Source organism: Caloenas nicobarica, chromosome 29 (assembly GCF_036013445.1).
Source record: "Caloenas nicobarica isolate bCalNic1 chromosome 29, bCalNic1.hap1, whole genome shotgun sequence".
Lineage (NCBI taxonomy): Eukaryota > Metazoa > Chordata > Aves > Columbiformes > Columbidae > Caloenas > Caloenas nicobarica.
In genome coordinates this window covers 991,687-1,014,138 of record NC_088273.1, presented here as the reverse complement: position 1 = coordinate 1,014,138, position 22,452 = coordinate 991,687, and the positions used below count along the sequence as shown (strand labels likewise).

At 65.5% G+C, this 22,452-nt stretch overlaps 1 protein-coding gene across 1 annotated transcript in view; it reads left to right on the top strand.

Annotated features, from left to right (window-relative positions):
- Positions 1–11,437: 11,437 nt before the first annotated feature.
- Positions 11,438–22,452, top strand: part of CXXC1 (CXXC finger protein 1) — a 29,822-nt gene continuing 18,807 nt past the window's right edge. The window contains exons 1-7 of the mRNA XM_065653365.1: positions 11,438–11,519; positions 11,607–11,704; positions 12,841–12,941; positions 14,396–14,505; positions 17,975–18,130; positions 18,296–18,322; positions 20,586–20,621. Of these exons, the coding sequence (XP_065509437.1) occupies positions 11,517–11,519; positions 11,607–11,704; positions 12,841–12,941; positions 14,396–14,505; positions 17,975–18,130; positions 18,296–18,322; positions 20,586–20,621 (531 nt within the window). The 5' untranslated portion in view covers positions 11,438–11,516. The remainder of the gene's footprint in view (positions 11,520–11,606; positions 11,705–12,840; positions 12,942–14,395; positions 14,506–17,974; positions 18,131–18,295; positions 18,323–20,585; positions 20,622–22,452) is intronic.

Here is a 22,452-nt window from a genome sequence, read left to right as displayed (position 1 = left end):
GAAAAGAGACAGAAAACGGGGGCAAAATGTGTCAGAAAATGGGGGGGAAACGTGACAGAAAATGGGGGGAAATCGTGACAGAAAATGGGGGGAAATCGTGACAGAAAATGGGGGGAAATTGTGACAGAAAATTGATGGATTTGGGGCAGAAAAGGGGAGGAAATCGTGGCAGTAAATGGAGGGAAAATGTGACAGAAAATGGGGGGAAATCGTGACAGAAAATGGGGGGAAATTGTGACAGAAAATGGATGAATTTGGGGCAGAAAAGGGGAGGAAATCATGGCAGTAAATGGAGGGAAAATGTGACAGAAAAGGGATGAATTTAGGGCAGAAAAGGGGGGGAAATCGTGACAGAAAATGGGGGGAAAACGTGACAGAAAAGGGGGGACTTGGGACGGAAAATGGCGGGAAGAAGGGGCAGGGAAGACATGGAGGAGGTGAGAGAAACGAGGGGAAAAGGGAGGGAAAACAGAGTGAAAAGGAATTGGAAAGAAGTGCAAGAGGTGACCAGTGAAGAAGTGGCGGAAAAGAGGAAAAGTTGACAGGAAACAGGGGAATTTGGGGCAGAAAATGGAAGTTAAGCGGGGGCGGGAAACGTGACAGAAAAAGGCGGGAAAAGGGGACGGAAACGAGAGGAAACGGGACGGGAAACGGGGAAAAAGGACAGAAAAGACGTGGAAAAGGTGACGGGAAAGAGAGGAAATAGGGGACAGAAAATGGGGGGAAATGTGACAGAAAGTGGGGGGAAAACGTGACAGAAAGTGGAGGGAAAATGTGACAGAAAGTGGGAAAATGTGACAGAAAATGGAGGGAAAATGTGACAGAAAATGGGGGAAAATGTGACAGAAAGTGGAGGAAAATGTGACAGAAAGTGGAGGAAAATGTGACAGAAAATGGGGGAAAATGTGACAGAAAGTGGAGGGAAAATGTGACAGAAAATGGGAAAGCGTGACAGAAAGTGGGAAAATGTGACAGAAAATGGAGGGAAAATGTGACAGAAAATGGGAAAATGTGACAGAAAATGGGGAAAATGTGACAGAAAGTGGGAAAATGTGGCAGAAAATGGGGAAAATGTGACAGAAAGTGGGAAAATGTGACAGAAAGTGGGGGGAAATGTGACAGAAAATGGGGAAAATGTGACAGAAAGTGGAGGGAAAATGTGACAGAAAATGGGGAAAATGTGACAGAAAGTGGGGGGAAAACGTGAGAGAAAATGGGAAAATGTGGCAGAAAATGGGAAAATGTGACAGAAAGTGGGAAAATGTGACAGAAAGTGGAGGGAAAATGTGGCAGAAAACGGGGAAAATGTGGCAGAAAATGGGAAAATGTGGCAGAAAACGGGGAAAATGTGACAGAAAGTGGGGGGAAAATGTGACAGAAAACGGGAAAATGTGGCAGAAAATGGGAAAATGTGGCAGAAAATGGGAAAATGTGGCAGAAAACGGGGAAAATGTGACAGAAAGTGGAGGGAAAATGTGACAGAAAATGGGAAAATGTGGCAGAAAATGGGAAAATGTGGCAGAAAATGGGGAAAACGTGACAGAAAATGGGTGAATTTGGGACAGAAAATGGGGGATTTGGGGACAGAAAAGGGGAGATTTCCAGCAGAAAAGGGGAGATTGGTGGCAGAAAATGGGGAATTTGGGACAGAAAAGGGGGGATTTGGGGCAGAAAAGGGGGGATTTGGGGCAGAAAAGGGGGATTTGGGGCAGAAAAGGGGGGATTTGGGGCAGAAAAGGGGGGATTTGGGGCAGAAAAGGGGGGATTTGGGACTGAAAAGGGGGGATATGGGGCAGAAAAGGGGGGATTTGGGGCAGGAAAGGGGGGATTTGGGACTGAAAAGGGGGATTTGGGGCAGAAAAGGGGGGATTTGGGGCAGAAAAAGGGGGATTTGGGGCAGAAAAGGGGGGATTTGGGGCAGAAAAAGGGGGATTTGGGGCAGAAAAGGGGGGATTTGGGGCAGAAAAGGGGGGATTTGGGGCAGAAAAGGGGGATTTGGGGCAGAAAAGGGGGGATTTGGGCATAAAAGGGGGGATCTGGGGCAGAAAAGGGGGGATTTGGAGACAGAAAAGGGGGATTTGGGGCAGAAAAGGGGGATTTGGAGACAGAAAAGGGGGATTTGGGGCAGAAAAGGGGGGATTTGGAGACAGAAAATGGGGGATTTGGGGCAGAAAAGGGGGATTTGGAGACAGAAAAGGGGGGATTTGGGGCAGGAAAGGGGGATTTGGAGACAGAAAAGGGGGATTTGGGGCAGGAAAGGGGGGATTTGGGGCAGGAAAGGGGGATTTGGAGACAGAAAAGGGGGGATTTGGGGCAGGAAAGGGGGATTTGGAGACAGAAAAGGGGGATTTGGGGCAGAAAAGGGGGGATTTGGAGACAGAAAATGGGGGATTTGGGGCAGAAAAGGGGGATTTGGAGACAGAAAAGGGGGGATTTGGGGCAGGAAAGGGGGATTTGGAGACAGAAAAGGGGGATTTGGGGCAGGAAAGGGGGATTTGGAGACAGAAAAGGGGGGATTTGGGGCAGGAAAGGGGGATTTGGAGACAGAAAAGGGGGATTTGGGGCAGAAAAGGGGGATTTGGAGACAGAAAATGGGGGATTTGGGGCAGGAAAGGGGGATTTGGAGACAGAAAAGGGGGGATTTGGGGCAGGAAAGGGGATTTGGAGACAGAAAATGGGGGATTTGGGGCAGGAAAGGGGGATTTGGAGACAGAAAATGGGGGATTTGGGGCAGGAAAGGGGGATTTGGAGACAGAAAAGGGGGATTTGGGGCAGGAAAGGGGGATTTGGAGACAGAAAAGGGGGATTTGGGGCAGGAAAGGGGGGATTTGGGGCAGGAAAGGGGGATTTGGAGACAGAAAAGGGGGGATTTGGGGCAGAAAAGGGGGGATTTGGGGCAGGAAAGGGGGATTTGGGGCAGGAAAGGGGGCAACGTCACTGTCCCCATGTCCCCGTGTCCCCTCAGGTGGCTTCGCTGGACGGTGACGGGCAGGGTGAGGAGCTTCAGTGTCCCCGTGACACGAGTGTCCCCGCGTGTGTCCCTGACACGAGCGTCCCCGTGTGTGTCCCCATGACACGAGTGTCCCCATATGTCCCCATGACACGAGTGTCCCCGTGTGTGTGTCCCTGACACGAGTGTCCCCGCGTGTGTCCCCAGGTGTCCCCTGTCCCCCCGGGGGGGGTCTGAGGATGGAGACGCTGTTGGGGCGACTGCGGAGCCTGAACCAGGGTGAGCGGGGACAGTGTCCCCATGTCCCCCTGTCCCCCTGTCCCCCTGTCCCCATGTCCCCCTGTCCCCCTGTCCCCATGTCCCCCTGTCCCCATGTCCCCCTGTCCCCATGTCCCCCTGTCCCCACATCCCCCTGTCCCCCTGTCCCCATGTCCCCCTGTCCCCCTGTCCCCATGTCCCCCTGTCCCCATGTCCCCCTGTCCCCACATCCCCCTGTCCCCCTGTCCCCATGTCCCCCTGTCCCCCTGTCCCCATGTCCCTCTGTCCCCATGTCCCCCTGTCCCCACATCCCCCTGTCCCCCTGTCCCCATATCCCCCTGTCCCCCTGTCCCCATGTCCCTCTGTCCCCATATCCCCATGTCCCCATATCCCCATTGTCCCCATGTCCCCATATCCCAATATCCCCATGTCCCCATGTCCCCCTGTCCCCATGTCCCCCTGTCCCCATATCCCTCTGTCCCCATGTCCCCCTGTCCCCCTGTCCCCATGTCCCCATGTCCCCCTGTCCCCATATCCCTCTGTCCCCATGTCCCCCTGTCCCCATGTCCCCATGTCCCCGTGTCTCCATGTCCCCCTGTCCCCATGTCCCCATGTCCCCATATCCCCATGTCCCCCTGTCCCCATATCCCCATGTCCCCCTGTCCCCATGTCCCCCTGTCCCCATATCCCCATGTCCCCCTGTCCCCATATCCCCATGTCCCCCTGTCCCCATGTCCCCATGTCCCCATATCCCCCTGTCCCCATGTCCCCATGTCCCCGTGTCTCCATGTCCCCCTGTCCCCATGTCCCCATATCCCCATGTCCCCCTGTCCCCATGTCCCCCTGTCCCCATATCCCCCTGTCCCCATGTCCCCATGTCCCCGTGTCTCCATGTCCCCCTGTCCCCATGTCCCCATGTCCCCATATCCCCATGTCCCCCTGTCCCCATATCCCCATGTCCCCCTGTCCCCATGTCCCCCTGTCCCCATATCCCCCTGTCCCCCTGTCCCCATGTCCCCATGTCCCCATATCCCCATGTCCCCCTGTCCCCATGTCCCCATGTCCCCATATCCCCATGTCCCCATGTCCCCATATCCCCATGTCCCCCTGTCCCCATGTCCCCCTGTCCCCATGTCCCCATGTCCCCCGTCCCCCTGTCCTCATGTCCCCCTGTCCCCCCGTCCCCCTGTCCCCATGTCCCCATATCCCCATGTCCCCATGTCCCCATGTCCCCATATCCCCCTGTCCCCATATCCCCATATCCCCCTGTCCCCATATGCCCATATCCCCCTGTCCCCCTGTCCCCCCGTCCCCCTGTCCCCCATTCTGTCCCCCATTCTGTCCCCCATTCTGTCCCCCTGTCCGTCCCCAGCCCGCCAGGCGGCCGCACAGGACCTGGCGCAGGCCCAGGGCCGCACTCAGGGGCTGCAGCAGCAGCTGGACCAGCGTGAGTCACCCCGGGGGGGACCCAGGCGTCCGGGAGGGGACCCAGGCGTCCGGGAAGGGACCCAGGCGTGCGGGAAGGGACCCAGGCGTGCGGGAGGGGACCCAGGCGTCCGGGAAGGGACCCAGGCGTGCGGGAAGGGGGCGGAGCCAGGACCTCGGGGGGCGTGGCCAGGGAGTTGTGGGCGGGGCCAGAGCTTGTGGGCGGGGCCAAGCGTCTCTCCATTTGGGGGCAATTCCGGGGGGATTTGGGTCCCCAAGTTCCATTTTGGGGCAATTCCGGAGGGATTTGGGTCCCCAAGTTCCTTTTTGGGGCAATTCCGGGGAGATTTGGGTCCCCAAGGTGCATTTTGGGGCAATTCCGGAGGGATTTGGGTCCCCAAGTTCCATTTTGGGGCAATTCTGGAGGGATTTGGGTCCCCAAGGTCCATTTTGGGGCAATTCCGGGGAGATTTGGGTCCCCAATGTCCATTTTGGGGCAATTCCGGGGAGATTTGGGTCCCCAAAGTGCATTTTGGAGCAATTCTGGGAGGATTTTGGGGCAGTTCTCGGTGGATTTGGGGCGGCAGCTGGACGAGGAGGGGACCCAGGTGTCCCGGGAAGGGACCCAGGTGTCCGGGAGAGGGACCCAGGCGTCCGGGAGAGGGACCCAGGCGTCCGGGCGCTGACCCCCCCGCAGTTGAGGAGCGTCGGGCGGCGCTGGACGGGCTGTGGCAGCAGAAACAGGGTGAGGCCGGACGCCTGGGTCCCCCCGAACTCCTGGGTCCCTCCTCGGACACCTGAGTCCTCCTGAACTCCTGGGTCCCCACGAACTCCTGGGTCCCTCCCCGGACTCCTGGGTCCCTCCCGGACGCCTGGGTCCCTCCCGGATGCCTGGGTCCCTCCCGGATGCCTGGGTCCCACCCGAACTCCTGGGTCCTCCCGAACTCCTGGGTCCCCACGAACTCCTGGGTCCCTCCCCGGACTCCTGGGTCCCCCCGAACTCCTGGGTCCCTCCCGGATGCCTGGGTCCCACCCGAACTCCTGGGTCCCCACGAACTCCTGGGTCCCTCCCGGATGCCTGGGTCCCTCCCGGACACCTGGGTCCCTCCCGGACACCTGGGTCCCCACGAACTCCTGGGTCCCTCCTCGGACTCCTGGGTCCCTCCCGGACACCTGGGTCCCCCCGAACTCCTGGGTCCCCCCCGAACTCCTGGGTCCCTCCCCGGACTCCTGGGTCCCCCCGAACTCCTGGGTCCCCCCCGAACTCCTGCGTCCTCCTGAACTCCTGGGTCCCTCCCGAACTCCTGGGTCCCCCCCGAACTCCTGGGTCCCTCCCAGATGCCTGGGTCCCTCCCGAACTCCTGGGTCCCTCCCGAACTCCTGGGTCCCTCCTCGGACACCTGAGTCCCCCCGAACTCCTGGGTCCCCCCAAAGTCCTGAGTCCCTCCCGAACTCCTGGGTCCCTCCCGGATGCCTGGGTCCCCCCGAACTCCTGGGTCCCTCCCGGACGCCTGGGTCCCCCCCAAACTCCTGGGTCCCTCCCGGACGCCTGGGTCCTTCCTGAACTCCTGGGTCCCCCCGAACTCCTGGGTCCCTCCCGGACTCCTGGGTCCCTCCTTGGACACCTGAGTCCCCCTGAACTCCTGGGTCCCCCCAAACTCCTGGGTCCCTCCCGGACGCCTGGGTCCTTCCTGAACTCCTGGGTCCCTCCCGAACTCCTGGGTCCCTCCCGGACGCCTGGGTCCCCCCCAAACTCCTGGGTCCCTCCCGGACGCCTGGGTCCTTCCTGAACTCCTGGGTCCCCCCGAACTCCTGGGTCCCTCCTCGGACACCTGAGTCCTCCTGAACTCCTGGGTCCCCACGAACTCCTGGGTCCCTCCCCGGACTCCTGGGTCCCTCCCGGACGCCTGGGTCCCTCCCGGATGCCTGGGTCCCTCCCGGATGCCTGGGTCCCACCCGAACTCCTGGGTCCTCCCGAACTCCTGGGTCCCCACGAACTCCTGGGTCCCTCCCCGGACTCCTGGGTCCCCCCGAACTCCTGGGTCCCTCCCGGATGCCTGGGTCCCACCCGAACTCCTGGGTCCCCACGAACTCCTGGGTCCCTCCCGGATGCCTGGGTCCCTCCCGGACACCTGGGTCCCTCCCGGACACCTGGGTCCCCACGAACTCCTGGGTCCCTCCTCGGACTCCTGGGTCCCTCCCGGACACCTGGGTCCCCCCGAACTCCTGGGTCCCCCCCGAACTCCTGGGTCCCTCCCCGGACTCCTGGGTCCCCCCGAACTCCTGGGTCCCCCCCGAACTCCTGCGTCCTCCTGAACTCCTGGGTCCCTCCCGAACTCCTGGGTCCCCCCCGAACTCCTGGGTCCCTCCCAGATGCCTGGGTCCCTCCCGAACTCCTGGGTCCCTCCCGAACTCCTGGGTCCCTCCTCGGACACCTGAGTCCCCCCGAACTCCTGGGTCCCCCCAAAGTCCTGAGTCCCTCCCGAACTCCTGGGTCCCTCCCGGATGCCTGGGTCCCCCCGAACTCCTGGGTCCCTCCCGGACGCCTGGGTCCCCCCCAAACTCCTGGGTCCCTCCCGGACGCCTGGGTCCTTCCTGAACTCCTGGGTCCCCCCGAACTCCTGGGTCCCTCCCGGACTCCTGGGTCCCTCCTTGGACACCTGAGTCCCCCTGAACTCCTGGGTCCCCCCAAACTCCTGGGTCCCTCCCGGACGCCTGGGTCCTTCCTGAACTCCTGGGTCCCTCCCGAACTCCTGGGTCCCTCCCGGACGCCTGGGTCCCCCCCAAACTCCTGGGTCCCTCCCGGACGCCTGGGTCCTTCCTGAACTCCTGGGTCCCCCCGAACTCCTGGGTCCCTCCCGGACTCCTGGGTCCCTCCTTGGACACCTGAGTCCCCCTGAACTCCTGGGTCCCCCCAAACTCCTGGGTCCCTCCCGAACTCCTGGGTCCCTCCCGGACGCCTGGGTCCCTCCCGGATGCCTGGGTCCCCCCGAACTCCTGGGTCCCTCCCGAACTCCTGGGTCCCCTCCCGGACTCCTGGGTTCCCCCGAACTCCTGGGTCCCCCCCGAACTCCTGGGTCCCTCCCGGACTCCTGGGTTCCCCCGAACTCCTGGGTCCCCCCCGAACTCCTGGGTCCCTCCAGAGTCCCTTCGGGTGTCCCGCCTGCGCTGGGAGGAGTTGGAGGCCAAAGGTCAAAGGTGAGCAGGTGTGGCCTGGGGGCGGGGTGACCTTTGACCTCCTCGACACCCCCGTGACCTTTGACCTGTGACCTTTGACCCGGTGACCTTTGACCCCCCCAGGCGCTGGGGCTCGATCCTGGAGCGGCAGCGGGAGCTGGCGGGGGAGGGGCAGCGCCGCGGCCACGTCCGGACGCAGCGCCGGGGACACCGGTGGGTCACGTGACGCCTCGGGGACGCCCCCCCCGCCACCCCCCGGCCGCCCCGTCACCCCGTCACCCGCTTTGTCCCCAACAGGAGCCAGTTCTGGCGGCAGCTCGAGGACATCATGGAGCAGCACAAGGGACTGCAGCGGGCGCACGTGAGCGCCGCACGCCTGGGTCCCCGCCCGGATGCCTGGGTCCCTCGCCCGGACGCCTGGGTCCCCGCCCGGACGCCTGGGTCCCTCTCCCGAACACCTGGGTCCCTCTCCCGGACGCCTGGGTCCCTCGCCCGGATGCCTGGGTCCCTCGCCCGGACGCCTGGGTCCCTTTCCCGGACGCCTGGGTCCCACTCCCGGACGCCTGGGTCCCACTCCCGGACGCCTGGGTCCCTCGCCCGGACGCCTGGGTCCCTCTCCCGAACTCCTGGGTCCCTTTCCCGAACACCTGGGTCCATCTCCCGGACGCCTCGGTCCCTCGCCCGATCGCCTGGGTCCCTCGCCCGGACGCCTGGGTCCCTCGCCCAAACTCCTGGGTCCCTCTCCCGAACTCCTGGGTCCCTCTCCCGAACTCCTGGGTCCCTCTCCCGGATGCCTGGGTCCCTTTCCCGGACGCCTGGGTCCCTCTCCCGGACGCCTGGGTCCCTCGCCCAAACTCCTGGGTCCCTCGCCCGGACGCCTGGGTCCCTCGCCCGGACGCCTGGGTCCCCGCCCGGACGCCTGGGTCCCTCTCCCAGACGCCTGGGTCCATCTCCCGAACTCCTGGGTCCCCTCCCGGACGCCTGGGTCCCTCGCCCGGACGCCTGGGTCCCTCTCCCGAACGCCTGGGTCCCTCTCCCGGATGCCTGGGTACATCTCCCGAACTCCTGGGTCCCTCTCCCGAACTCCTGGGTCCCTCTCTCAAACTCCTGGGTCCCCTCCCGGACACCTGGGTCCCTCTCCCGGACGCCTGGGTCCCTCTCCCGGACGCCTGGGTCCCTCTCCCAAACTCCTGGGTCCCTCGCCCGGACGCTTGGGTCCCTTTCCCGGACGCCTGGGTCCCTCTCCCGAACTCCTGGGTCCCTCTCCCGGACGCCTGGGTCCCCTCTCGGACGCCTGGGTCCCTCTCCCGAACTCCTGGGTCCCTCTCCCGGACGCCTGGGTCCCTCTCCCGGATGCCTGGGTCCCCTCCCGGATGCCTGGGTCCCTCCCACAGGCCCCGGCCCAGTTGGAGGCTGAACTGGTGAAACTGGAGGAGAAGCGGGAGAAGCTGCTGAGCCAGGGTGAGCCCCGGACGCCTGGGTCCCTCCCGGACGCCTGGGTCCCTCCCGAACGCCTGGGTCCCTCCCGGACGCCTGGGTCCCTCCTGAACTCCTGGGTCCCTCCAGAACGCCTGGGTCCCTCCCGAACGCCTGGGTCCCTCCTGACCTCCTGGGTCCCTCCCGGACGCCTGGGTCCTTCTCGAACGCCTGGGTCCATCCCCGGACGCCTGGGTCCCTCCCCGGACGCCTGGGTCCCTCCCGAACGCCTGGGTCCTTCTCGAACGCCTGGGTCCCTCCCGAACGCCTGGGTCCCTCCCGAACTCCTGGGTCCCTCCCGGACGCCTGGGTCCCTCCCGGACGCCTGGGTCCCCCCTCGGACTCCTGGGTCCCTCCCGGACGCCTGGGTCCCTCCCGAACTCCTGGGTCCCTCCCGGACGCCTGGGTCCCTCCCGGACGCCTGGGTCCCTCCCGAACTCCTGGGTCCCTCCCGGACGCCTGGGTCCCCCCGCAGAGCGCCACCTGCTGGAGCTGCAGGAGCAGCTGGGACCCGAAGCCCTCGTGGCCACGTGAGTGACAGGGGCCTGGCCCCGCCCCCTGCGCAACTGGCCCCGCCCCCCTCCCCGAACGCCTGGGTCCCGCAGGCGATTGGTGGAGCAGGAGAAGGAGGCGGCGCGGCAGCGCCTGGGGGCGGAGCTTGGCCGGAGACTGACCAATCAGCACCGCAGGGACAGGTGAGCCCGGACGCCTGGGTCCCTCCCGAACTCCTGGGTCCCTCCCCCGAACTCCTGGGTCCCTCCCGAACTCCTGGGTCCCTCCCCGAACTCCTGGGTCCCTCCCCGAACGCCTGGGTCCCCCCGGACTCCTGGGTCCCCCCCGAACTCCTGGGTCCCTCCCGGACTCCTGGGTCCCCCCAGACTCCTGGGTCCCCTGGACGCCTGGGTCCCTCCCGAACTCCTGGGTCCCTCCCGAACTCCTGGGTCCCTCCCCCGAACTCCTGGGTCCCCCCCGAACTCCTGGGTCCCTCCCCGAACTCCTGGGTCCCCACGAACTCCTGGGTCCCCCCCGAACTCCTGGGTCCCTCCCGAACTCCTGGGTCCCTCCCCGAACTCCTGGGTCCCCCCGAACTCCTGGGTCCCCACGAACTCCTGGGTCCCTCCCGAACTCCTGGGTCCCTCCCGAACTCCTGGGTCCCTCCCCCGAACTCCTGGGTCCCTCCCCCGAACTCCTGGGTCCCCACGAACTCCTGGGTCCCTCCCGAACTCCTGGGTCCCTCCCGAACTCCTGGGTCCCTCCCCGAACTCCTGGGTCCCTCCCCGGACTCCTGGGTCCCCCCCGAACTCCTGGGTCCCCACGAACTCCTGGGTCCCCCCCGAACTCCTGGGTCCCCCCGGACTCCTGGGTCCCCCCCGAACTCCTGGGTCCCCACGAACTCCTGGGTCCCCCCCGAACTCCTGGGTCCCCCCCGGACGCCTGGGTCCCTCCGAACTCCTGGGTGCCCCGGACGCCTGGGTCCCTCCGAACTCCTGGGTCCCCCGGACTCCTGGGTCCCCCCCGAACTCCTGGGTCCCCCCGAACTCCTGGGTCCCCCGGACGCCTGGGTCCCCCGGACGCCTGGGTCCCTCCCGAACTCCTGGGTCCCTCCCGAACTCCTGGGTCCCCCCCGAACTCCTGGGTCCCCCCGGACGCCTGGGTCCCCCGGACGCCTGGGTCCCCCGGACGCCTGGGTCCCTCCCGAACTCCTGGGTCCCTCCCGAACTCCTGGGTCCCCCGGACGCCTGGGTCCCCCGGACGCCTGGGTCCCCCGGACGCCTGGGTCCCCCGGACGCCTGGGTCCCCCCCGAACTCCTGGGTCCCTCCCGAACTCCTGGGTCCCCCGGACGCCTGGGTCCCCCGGACGCCTGGGTCCCCCGAACTCCTGGGTCCCCCGAACTCCTGGGTCCCCCGGACGCCTGGGTCCCCCTGGCCCCGCCCCCTCAGGCTCCTGCAGGACCTGCGGCGGCTGCAGCGCCCCCTGGAGGCCGCGACCCGCTGAGCGGCGGAAATGGCGTCAGCGCGTCATCGCGTCCCCCGTGTCGTGTCCCCCAATAAACGTCCCGCCCCTTTACCCCCCCCAACATGGCCGCCTCCATCTGGCTCCGCCCTTCCGTGTGCGCCGCCATGTTTGCCGTACCCCCCCTCGAGCAGCGCCGGCGGAAGCGGAAGTTCCCCCGTCGCACTTCCGGCGGGCGCGGCCTTCCGGTCGGGCCGGGCGGCGAACGAGGCGACGATGGTGAAAAGGGGCGGGGGGGGTGGAATTTGGGGGAAAAGTGCGGGATTTTGGGGCTCTCGGGGGCACCTGACGCGCGTGTCCCCCCAGGACAGCGAGTTCTCGGACGCGGAGGCGCCGCCGGGCGGGGAGGAGAACGCTCCGGTTTATTGCGTGTGCAGGAAACCCGACATCAACTGCTTCATGATGTGAGCCCGGACGCCTGGGTCCCTTTTCCCGAACGCCTGGGTCCCTCTCCCGGACGCCTGGGTCCCTCTCCCGAACGCCTGGGTCCCTCCCCCGGACGCCTGGGTCCCTTTCCCGGACGCCTGGGTCCCCCTCCCGAACGCCTGGGTCCCTCTCCCGGACGCCTGGGTCCCCCTCCCGGACGCCTGGGTCCCCCTCCCGGACGCCTGGGTCCCCCTCCCGGACGCCTGGGTCCCTTTTCCCGAACGCCTGGGTCCCCCTCCCGAACGCCTGGGTCCCCCTCCCGGACGCCTGGGTCCCTCTCCCGGACGCCTGGGTCCCTCCCCCGAACGCCTGGGTCCCCCTCCCGGACGCCTGGGTCCCCCTCCCGGACGCCTGGGTCCCCCTCCCGGACGCCTGGGTCCCCCTCCCGAACGCCTGGGTCCCTTTTCCCGGACGCCTGGGTCCCCCTCCCGAACGCCTGGGTCCTCTCCCGAACGCCTGGGTCCCCCTCCCGGACGCCTGGGTCCCTTTCCCCCCGGACGCCCGGGTCCCTTTCCCCCCGGACGCCCGGGTCCCTTTCCCCCCGGACGCCCGGGTCCCTTTTCCCCCGGACGCCCGGGTCCCTTTTCCCCCGGACGCCCGGGTCCCTTTTCCCCCGGACGCCCGGGTCCCTTTTCCCCCGGACGCCCGGGTCCCTTTTCCCCCGGACGCCCGGGTCCCTTTCCCCCCGGACGCCTGGGTCCCTTTCCCCCCGGACGCCTGGGTCCCTTTCCCCCCGGACGCCTGGGTCCCTTTTCCCCCGGACGCCTGGGTCCCTTTCCCCCCGGACGCCTGGGTCCCTTTTCCCCCTGAACTCCTGGGTCCTTTTCCCCCGCACGCCTGGGTCCCTCCTTATGATCCCTCCCGGACGCCTGGGTCCCTCCCGGACGCCTGGGTCCCTCCTTACGGTCCCTTTCCCCCCGGACTCCTGGGTCCCTTTCCCCCGGACTCCTGGGTCCCTTTCCCCCGGACTCCTGGGTCCCTTTCCCCCGGACTCCTGGTTCCCTTTCCCCCGAACTCCTGGCTCCCTTTCCCCCGAACTCCTGGGTCCCTCCTTATGATCCCTCCCGGACGCCTGGGTCCCTCCCGGACGCCTGGGTCCCTGTCCCGTTGGCAGCGGCTGCGACAACTGCAACGAGTGGTTCCACGGCGACTGCATCAACATCACGGAGAAGATGGCCAAGGCCATCCGGGAGTGGTACTGCCGGCAGTGCCGCGGTGAGCTCGCCCGGACGCCGGGCTCCCTGTCGGGGGGTCCCTGGGGGGGCCGGGGTCCCGTTTTGGGGGGATTTGGGCTCATTTGGGGGGATTTATGGGGCTTTATGGGGCTTTAGTTTGAGCTCGCCCGGACGCCTGGGTCCCTTTTGGGGGGGTCTCCCGGACGCCTGGGTCCCTTTTGGGGGTGTCTCCCGGACGCCTGGGTCCCTTTTGGGGGTGTCTCCCGGACGCCTGGGTCCCTTTTGGGGGGGTCTCCCGGACGCCTGGGTCCCTTTTGGGGGGGGTCTCCCGGACGCCTGGGTCCCTTTTGGGGGGGTCTCCCGGACGCCTGGGTCCCTTTCGGGGAGCTCCCGGACGCCTGGGTCCCTTTTGGGGCGGTCCCGGACGCCTGGGTCCCTTTTGGGGGTGTCTCCCGAACGCCTGGGTCCCTTTCGGGGGGTCCCTGGGGGGGCTGGGGTCCCGTTTTGGGGGGATTTGGGCTCATTTGGGGGGATTTATGGGGCTTTATGGGTCTTTAGTTTGAGCTCGCCCGGACGCCTGGGTCCCTTTTGGGGGTGTCTCCCGGACGCCTGGGTCCCTTTTGGGGGTGTCTCCCGGACGCCTGGGTCCCTTTTGGGGGGGTCTCCCGGACGCCTGGGTCCCTTTTGGGGGGGTCTCCCGGACGCCTGGGTCCCTTTCGGGGGGGTCTCCCGGACGCCTGGGTCCCTTTCGGGGGGGTCTCCCGGACGCCTGGGTCCCTTATTTGGGGGTCTCCCGGACGCCTGGGTCCCTTATTTGGGGGTGTCTCCCGGACGCCTGGGTCCCTTTTGGGGGGGGCTCCCGGACGCCTGGGTCCCTTTTGGGGGGGTCTCCCGGATGCCTGGGTCCCTTTTGGGGAGGTCTCCCGGACACCTGGGTCCCTTTTGGGGGGGTCTCCCGGACGCCTGGATCCCTTTAGGGGGGGTCTCCCGGACGCCTGGGTCCCTTTTGGGGGGGTCTCCCGGACGCCTGGGTCCCTTTCGGGGGTCTCCCGGACGCCTGGGTCCCTTTTGGGGGGGTCTCCCGGACGCCTGGGTCCCTTTTGGGGGGGTCTTCCGGACGCCTGGGTCCCTTTTGGGGGGGTCTCCCGGACGCCTGGGTCCCTTTTGGGGGGGTCTTCCGGACGCCTGGGTCCCTTTTGGGGAGGTCTCCCGGACGCCTGGGTCCCTTTTGGGGGGGTCTCCCGGACGCCTGGGTCCCTTATTTGGGGGTCTCCCGGACGCCTGGGTCCCTTTTGGGGGGGGCTCCCGGACGCCTGGGTCCCTTTTGGGGGGGTCCCTGGGGGGGCTGGGGTCCCATTTTGGGGGGATTTGGGCTCATTTTGAGGAATTTACGGATTTTTCTTTCGAGCTCTCCCGGACGCCGGGGTCCCTCCCGGACGCCTGGGTCCCTCCCGGACGCCTGGGTCCCCGCTGACTCCTCCCCCCCCCCCCCAGAGAAGGACCCCACCCTGGAGATCCGGTACCGGCACAAGAAATGGCGGGAAAAGGAGCGGGACCCCGAAACCCCCAAATCCCAGGACACCGAACACGGCCGGGCGGCCAAGGTGAGGGACCCAGGCGTCCGGGGGGGACCCAGGCGTCCGGGGGGGGACCCAGGCATCCGGGAAAAGGGGACCCAGGCGTCCGGGGTGGGGGGGGGGGGACCCAGGCGTCCGAGAAGAGGGGACCCAGGAGTTCGGGAAGAGGGGACCCAGGCGTCTGGGACAGGGACCCAGGCGTCCGGGGGGGCGGGGGGGGACCCAGGCGTCCGGGGCGGGGGGGACCCAGGCGTCCGGGACGGGGACCCAGGCGTCCGGGGGTCGGGGGGGGGACACAGGCGTCCGGGGGGGGACCCAGGCGTCCGGGGTGGGGAGGGACCCAGGCGTCCGGGACGGGGACCCAGGCATCCGGGGTGGGGGGGGACCCAGGCGTCCGGGACGGGGACCCAGGCGTCCGGGGGGCAGGGGGGGACCCAGGCGTCCGGGAAAAGGGGACCCAGGCGTCCGGGACGGGGGGGGACCCAGGCGTCCGGGAAAAGGGGACTCAGGAGTTCGGGAATAAGGGGGACCCAGGCGTCCGGGACGGGGACCCAGGCGTCCAGGAAAAGGGGACCCAGGCATCCGGGAAAAGGGGGACCCAGGCGTCCGGGGTGGGGGGCGGGGGGGACCCAGTCATCCGGGAAAAGGGGGACCCAGGCATCCGGGGTGGGGGGCGGGGGGGACCCAGTCATCCGGGAAAAGGGGGACCCAGGCGTCCGAGAAGAGGGGACCCAGGCGTCCGGGAAAAGGGGGACCCAGGCGTCCGGGAAAAGGGGGACCCAGGCGTCCGAGAAGAGGGGACCCAGGAGTTCGGGAATAAGGGGGACCCAGGCGTCCGGGAAAAGGGGGACCCAGGCGTCCGGGAAGAGGGGACCCAGGAGTTCGGGAATAAGGGGGACCCAGGCGTCCGGGGTGGGGGGGACCCAGGCGTCCGGGAAAAGGGGACCCAGGAGTTCGGGAATAAGGGGGACCCAGGCGTCCGGGGTGGGGAGAGACCCAGGCGTCCGGGACGGGGACCCAGGCGTCCGGGAAAAGGGGACCCAGGAGTTCGGGAATAAGGGGGACCCAGGCGTCCGGGGTGGGGAGGGACCCAGGCGTCCAGGACAGGGACCCAGGCGTCCGGGGTTGGGGGGGACCCAGGCGTCCGGGAAAAGGACCCAGGTGTCCGGGGTGGGCGGGGACCCAGGCATCCGGGAAAAGGACCCAGGCGTCCGGGAAAAGGACCCAGGCGTCCGGGGTTGCGGGGGGATCCAGGTGTCCAGGCTGGGGGGGGACCCAGGCGTCCGGGAAAAGGCGAGACCATAAGGGGGACCCAGGCGTCCGGGAAAAGGGGGACCCAGGCGTCCGGGAAAAGGGGGACCCAGGCGTCCGGGAAAAGGGGGACGCAGGTGTCCGAGAAGAGGGGACCCAGGAGTTCGGGAAAAGGGGGACCCAGGCGTCCGGGGTGGGGGGGACCCAGGCGTCCAGGAGAGGGACCCAGGCGTCCAGGAGACCTCAAATAAGGGACCCAGGCGTCCAGGAGAGGGACCCAGGCATCCGGGAGACCTCAAATAAGGGACCCAGGCGTCCAGGAGAGGGACCCAGGCATCCGGGAGACCTCAAATAAGGGACCCAGGCGTCCGGGAGAGGGGACCCAGGCATCCGGGAGACCTCAAATAAGGGACCCAGGCGTCCGGGAGAGGGGACCCAGGCGTCCGGGAGACCTCAAATAAGGGACCCAGGCATCCGGGACAGGGACCCAGGCGTCTGGGAGACCTCAAATAAGGGACCCAGGCGTCCGGGACAGGGACCCAGGCGTCCGGGAGACCTCAAATAAGGGACCCAGGCGTCCGGGACAGGGACCCAGGCGTCTGGGAGACCTCAAATAAGGGACCCAGGCATCCGGGACAGGGACCCAGGCGTCCGGGAGACCTCAAATAAGGGACCCAGGCATCCGGGACAGGGACCCAGGCATCCGGGAGACCTCAAATAAGGGACCCAGGCGTCCGGGAGAGGGACCCAGGCGTCCGGGAGACCTCAAATAAGGGACCCAGGCGTCCGGGGGGTGGGGACCCAGGCGTCTGGGAGAGGGGACCCAGGCGTCCGGGAGACCTCAAATAAGGGACCCAGGCGTCCGGGACAGGGACCCAGGCGTCCGGGAGAGGGACCCAGGCATCCGGGAGACCTCAAATAAGGGACCCAGGCGTCCGGGAGACCTCAAATAAGGGACCCAGGCATCCGGGGGGTGGGGACCCAGGTGTCCGGGTGAGGGACCCAGGCATCCGGGAGACCTCAAATAAGGGACCCAGGCGTCCGGGAGAGGGACCCAGGCATCCGGGAGACCTCAAATAAGGGACCCAGGCGTCCGGGAGAGGGGACGCAGGCGTCCGGGAGACCTCAAATAAGGGACGCAGGCGTCCGGGAGAGGGGACCCAGGCGTCCGGGAGACCTCAAATAAGGGACCCAGGCATCTGGGGGGTGGGGACCCAGGCGTCCGGGAGAGGGACCCAGGCGTCCGGGAGAGGGACCCAGGCGTCCGGGAGAGGGGACCCAGGCGTCTGGGAGAGGGGACCCAGGCGTCTGGGAGACCTCAAATAAGGGACCCAGGCATCCGGGAGTGGGGACCCAGGCGTCCGGGAGACCTCAAATAAGGGACCCAGGCGTCCGGGACAGGGACCCAGGCGTCCGGGAGACCTCAAATAAGGGACCCAGGCATCCGGGAGTGGGGACCCAGGCGTCCGGGAGACCTCAAATAAGGGACCCAGGCGTCCGGGACAGGGACCCAGGCATCCGGGAGACCTCAAATAAGGGACCCAGGCATCCAGGAGTGGGGACCCAGGCGTCCGGGAGACCTCAAATAAGGGACCCAGGCGTCCGGGACAGGGACCCAGGCGTCCGGGAGACCTCAAATAAGGGACCCAGGCGTCCGGGAGAGGGACCCAGGCGTCCGGGAGACCCCCCCAAAAGGGACCCAGGTGTCCAGGAGAGGGGACCCAGGCGTCCGGGGTTGGAGTGGGGGGGGACCCAAGCGTCCGGGACAGGGACCCAGGCGTCCGGGAGACCTCAAATAAGGGACCCAGGCGTCCGGGAGAGGGACCCAGGCGTCCGGGAGACCCCCCCAAAAGGGACCCAGGTGTCCAGGAGAGGGGACCCAGGCGTCCGGGGTTGGAGTGGGGGGGGACCCAAGCGTCCGGGACAGGGACCCAGGCATCCGGGGTGGGGGGGGACCCAGGCATCTGGGAAGAGGGACCCAGGCATCCAGGAGAGGGACCCAGGCATCCGGGAGACCTCAAATAAGGGACCCAGGCGTCCGGGAGAGGGGACCCAGGCGTCCGGGAGAGGGACCCAGGCATCCGGGAGACCTCAAATAAGGGACCCAGGCGTCCGGGAGACCTCAAATAAGGGACCCAGGCGTCCGGTGAAGCCCGCCGTCCCTCCCGGACGCCTGGGTCCCACGTGTTTTTTTTTTTTATTTATTTTTTTTGTGTTTTCCTTTCGTTTCCCGCGCCGCGGGCAGGTGAAACGCTCGGCCCGCATGTGCGGGGAGTGCGAGGCGTGCCGGCGGCCCGAGGACTGCGGGCTGTGCGACTTCTGCCGCGACATGAAGAAGTTCGGGGGGCCCAACAAGATCCGCCAGAAGTGCCGCCTGCGGCAGTGCCAGCTGCGCGCCCGGGTGAGCCGCCGCGTGGCCTTGGCGTGTTCGTGGCGTGTTCGTGGCGTGTTCGTGGCGTGTCCTGGGGACGCGCTTCCCGTGGCCTCAGCGGGTGGTTCGGGGGGGGCTTGGCGTGTTGGTTGGCGTGTCGGTGGCGTGTTACTGATGGCTTTTCTCTCCCCGCAGGAATCCTACAAGTATTTCCCCACCTCGGTGAGTGCCCGGACGCCTGGGTCCCCTCTCTTCCCAGACGCCTGGGTCCCCTCCATCTTCCCGGACGCCTGGGTCCCCCATCTTCCCGGATGCCTGGGTCCCCTCTCCTACACTCCTGACTCCCCTCTTCCCGGACGCCTGGGTTCCCTCTTCCCGGACACCTGGGTCCCCTCTTCCCGGACGCCTGGGTCCCATCTCCTGCACCCCTGACTCTCCTCTCCCCGGACGCCTGGGTCCCCTCTCCTGCACTCCTGACTCCCCTCTTCCCGGACGCCTGGGTCCCCCCTCTTCCCGGACACCTGGGTCCCCCCCCTCTTCCCGGACGCCTGGGTCCCCTCTCCTGCACTCCTGACTCCCCTCTTCCCGGACGCCTGGGTCCCTCCTCTTCCCGGACACCTGGGTCCCCTCTCCTACACTCCTGACTCCCTTCTTCCTGGACGCCTGGGTCCCCTTTTCCCGGACGCCTGGGTCCCCTTTTCCCGGACGCCTGGGTCCCCTCTCTTCCCGGACGCCTGGGTCCCCTCTCCCGCACCCCTGACTCCCCTCTTCCCGGACGCCTGGGTCCCCTCTCCTGCACTCCTGACTCTCCTCTTCCCGGACGCCTGGGTCCCCCCTCTTCCCGGACGCCTGGGTCCCCCTTCTTCCCGGACGCCTGGGTCCCATCTCCTGCACCCCTGACTCCCCTCTTCCCGGACGCCTGGGTCCCCCTTCTTCCCGGACGCCTGGGTCCCATCTCCTGCACCCCTGACTCCTCTCTTCCCGGACGCCTGGGTCCCCTCTCTTCCCGGACGCCTGGGTCCCCTCTCCCGCACTCCTGACTCCCCTCTTCCCGGACGCCTGGGTCCCCTCTTCCCGGACGCCAGGGTCCCCTCTCCTGCACTTCTGACTCCCCTCTTCCTGGACGCCTGGGTCCCTCCTCTTCCCGGACGCCTGGGTCCCCTCTTCCCGGACGCCTGGGTCCCATGTCCTGCACCCCTGACCCCCCTCTTCCCGGACGCCTGGGTCCCCTCTTCCCGGACGCCTGGGTCCCCTCTCTTCCCAGACCCCTGACTCTCCTCTCCCCGGACGCCTGGGTCCCCCCTCTCCCCGGACGCCTGGGTCCCCCCTCTCCCCGGACGCCTGGGTCCCCCGTCTTCCCGGACGCCTGGGTCCCCTCTCTTGCACTCCTGACTCCCCTCTTCCCGGACGCCTGGGTCCCCCTTCTTCCCGGACACCTGGGTCCCCTCTTCCCGGACGCCTGGGTCCCCCCTCTTCCCGGACGCCTGGGTCCCCTCTCCTGCACCCCTGACTCCCCTCTCCCCGGACGCCTGGGTCCCCCTTCTTCCCGGACACCTGGGTCCCCTCTTCCCGGACGCCTGGGTCCCCTCTCCTGCACCCCTGACTCCCCTCTCCCCGGACGCCTGGGTCCCCTCTCTTCCCGGACGCCTGGGTCCCCTTTCCCGGATGCCTGGGTCCCCTCTCCCGCACTCCTGACTCCCCTCTTCCCGGACGCCTGGGTCCCCTCTCTTCCCGGACGCCTGGGTCCCCTCTCCCGCACTCCTGACTCCCCTCTTCCCGGACGCCTGGGTCCCCTCTTCCCGGACGCCTGGGTCCCCTCTCCCGCACCCCTGACTCTCCTCTTCCCGGACGCCTGGGTCCCCCTTCTTCCCGGACGCCTGGGTCCCCCTTCTTCCCGGACGCCTGGGTCCCCTCTCTTCCCGGATGCCTGGGTCCCCTCTCCCGCACTCCTGACTCCCCTCTTCCCGGACGCCTGACTCCCCTCTTCCCGGACGCCTGGGTCCCCTCTCTTCCCGGACGCCTGGGTCCCCTCTCCCGCACCCCTGACTCTCCTCTTCCCGGACGCCTGGGTCCCCTCTCCCGGACGCCTGGGTCCCCTCTCCCGCACTCCTGACTCCCCTCTTCCCGGACGCCTGGGTCCCCCTTTCCCCGAACGCCTGGGTCCCTCCCGAGGTCCCTCCTTATGGTTCCCCCGGACGCCTGGGTCCCCCCTCTCCCGCACTCCTGGGTCCCCCCTCTCCCGCACTCCTGGGTCCCCCCTCTCCCGCACTCCTGGGTCCCCCCTCTCCCGCACTCCTGGGTCCCCCTTTTCCCGAACGCCTGGGTCCCCCTTTTCCCGAACGCCTGGGTCCCCTCTCTTCCCGGACGCCTGGGTCCCCTCTCTTCCCGGACGCCTGGGTCCCCTCTCTTCCCGGACGCCTGGGTCCCTTTTCCCGGACGCCTGGGTCCCTTTTCCCGAACGCCTGGGTCCCTTTTCCTCCCCCAGGATCTCGGGAACGGCCCCTGTGAGGAGCACGGAATGGTGGGTACCCAAAAACCCCTAAACCAGCCCAAAATGCCCCAAACCCTCACTAATCCGGGCGACTTTTGGTGCCCGGGTTCGTTTTTCACGTCTTTCCGGGCTTATTGGGGCGATTTTTTTGGGTCATCGAGACGCGATTTTGGTGGGTTTTGGGTCATCAAGACACGTTTTTAGCAGTTTTTTGCATCTTCGCGACGCGATTTTGGGTCATGGAGACGCGATTTTGGGTGATTTTTGGGTCATCGAGACGCGATTTTGGGTGGTTTTTGGGGCCGTCGAGACGCGATTTTGGGTCATTGAGATGGATTTTTGGTGGTTTTTGGCTCTTCAAGACACGTTTTTTGGGTGGTTTTGGGTCATCGAGACGCAATTTTGGGTCATTGAGACGGATTCTTGGGTGTTCAAGACGTGTTTTTTGGGTGGTTTTGGGTCTTCAAGACGCGTTTTTGGGTCTTCGAGACTTTTGGGTCATCGAGATGCGACTTTGGGTCATCCAGACGGATTTTTGGTGGTTTTTGACTCTTCAAGATGCGATTTCTGGGTGGTTTTGGGTCATCGAGACGCGATTTTGGGTCGTTGAGACTTTTGGGTCTTCGAGACGCGTTTTTTGGGTGGTTTTGGGTCATTGAGATGCGATTTTGGGTCATCCAGACGGATTTTTGGTGGGTTTTGGCTCTTCGAGACGCGATTTTTGGGTGGTTTTGGGTCATCGAGATGCGACTTTGGGTCATTGAGATGGATTTTTGGTGGTTTTTGGGTCTTCGAGACGTGTTTTTTGGGTGGTTTTGGGTCTTCGAGACGCGATTTTGGGTCTTCGAGACTTTTGGGTCTTCGAGACGCGACTTTGGGTCATCCAGATGGATTTTTGGTGGGTTTTCGGCTCTTTGAAACGCGTTTTTTGGGTGGTTTTGGGTCATCGAGACGCGATTTTGGGCCATTGAGACGGATTTTTGTGATTTTTGGGCCATTGAGACGGATTTTTGGTGGTTTTTGGGCCATTGAGACGCGGGTTTTGGGTGGGTTTTGGGTCTTCAAGATGCGATTTTGGGTCATCGAGACTTTTGGGTCTTTGAGATGCATTTTTGGGTGGTTTTGGGTCTTCGAGACACGTTTTTGGGTCTTCGAGACTTTTGGGTCTTCGAGATGCGATTTTGGGTCATCCAGATGGATTTTTGGTGGTTTTCGGCTCTTCGAGACGCGATTTTTGGGTGGTTTTGGGTCTTCGAGACGCGATTTTGGGTCTTTGAGACTTTTGGGTCTTCGAGACGCGTTTTTTGGTGTTTCTTGGGTCATCGAGACGCGATTTTGGGTCATCCAGACGGATTTTTGGTGGTTTTCGGCTCTTCGAGACGCGATTTTTGGGTGGTTTTGGGTCGTCGAGACGCGATTTTGGGTCATCCAGACGGATTTTTGGTGGTTTTCGGCTCTTCGAGACGCGTTTTTTGGGTGGTTTTGGGTCGTCGAGACGCGATTTTGGGTCATCCAGACGGATTTTTGGTGGTTTTGGGTCATCGAGATGCGATTTTGGGTCATCCAGATGGATTTTTGGTGGTTTTTGGGTCATCGAGACGCGGTTTTGGGTCTTCGAGACGCATTTTTAGGGTTTTTTGGGTTATTGAGACGCGATTTTTGGGTCTTCGAGACGCGATTTTGGGTCTTTGAGACTTTTGGGTCTTCTAGACGTGTTTTTTGGGTGGTTTTGGGTGTTCGAGACGTGACTTTGGGTCATTGAGACGGATTTTTGTGGGTTTTGGGTCATTGAGACGCGGGTTTTGGGTGGTTTTTGGGTCTTCGAGACGCGTTTTTTGGGTGGTTTTGGGTCTTCGAGACG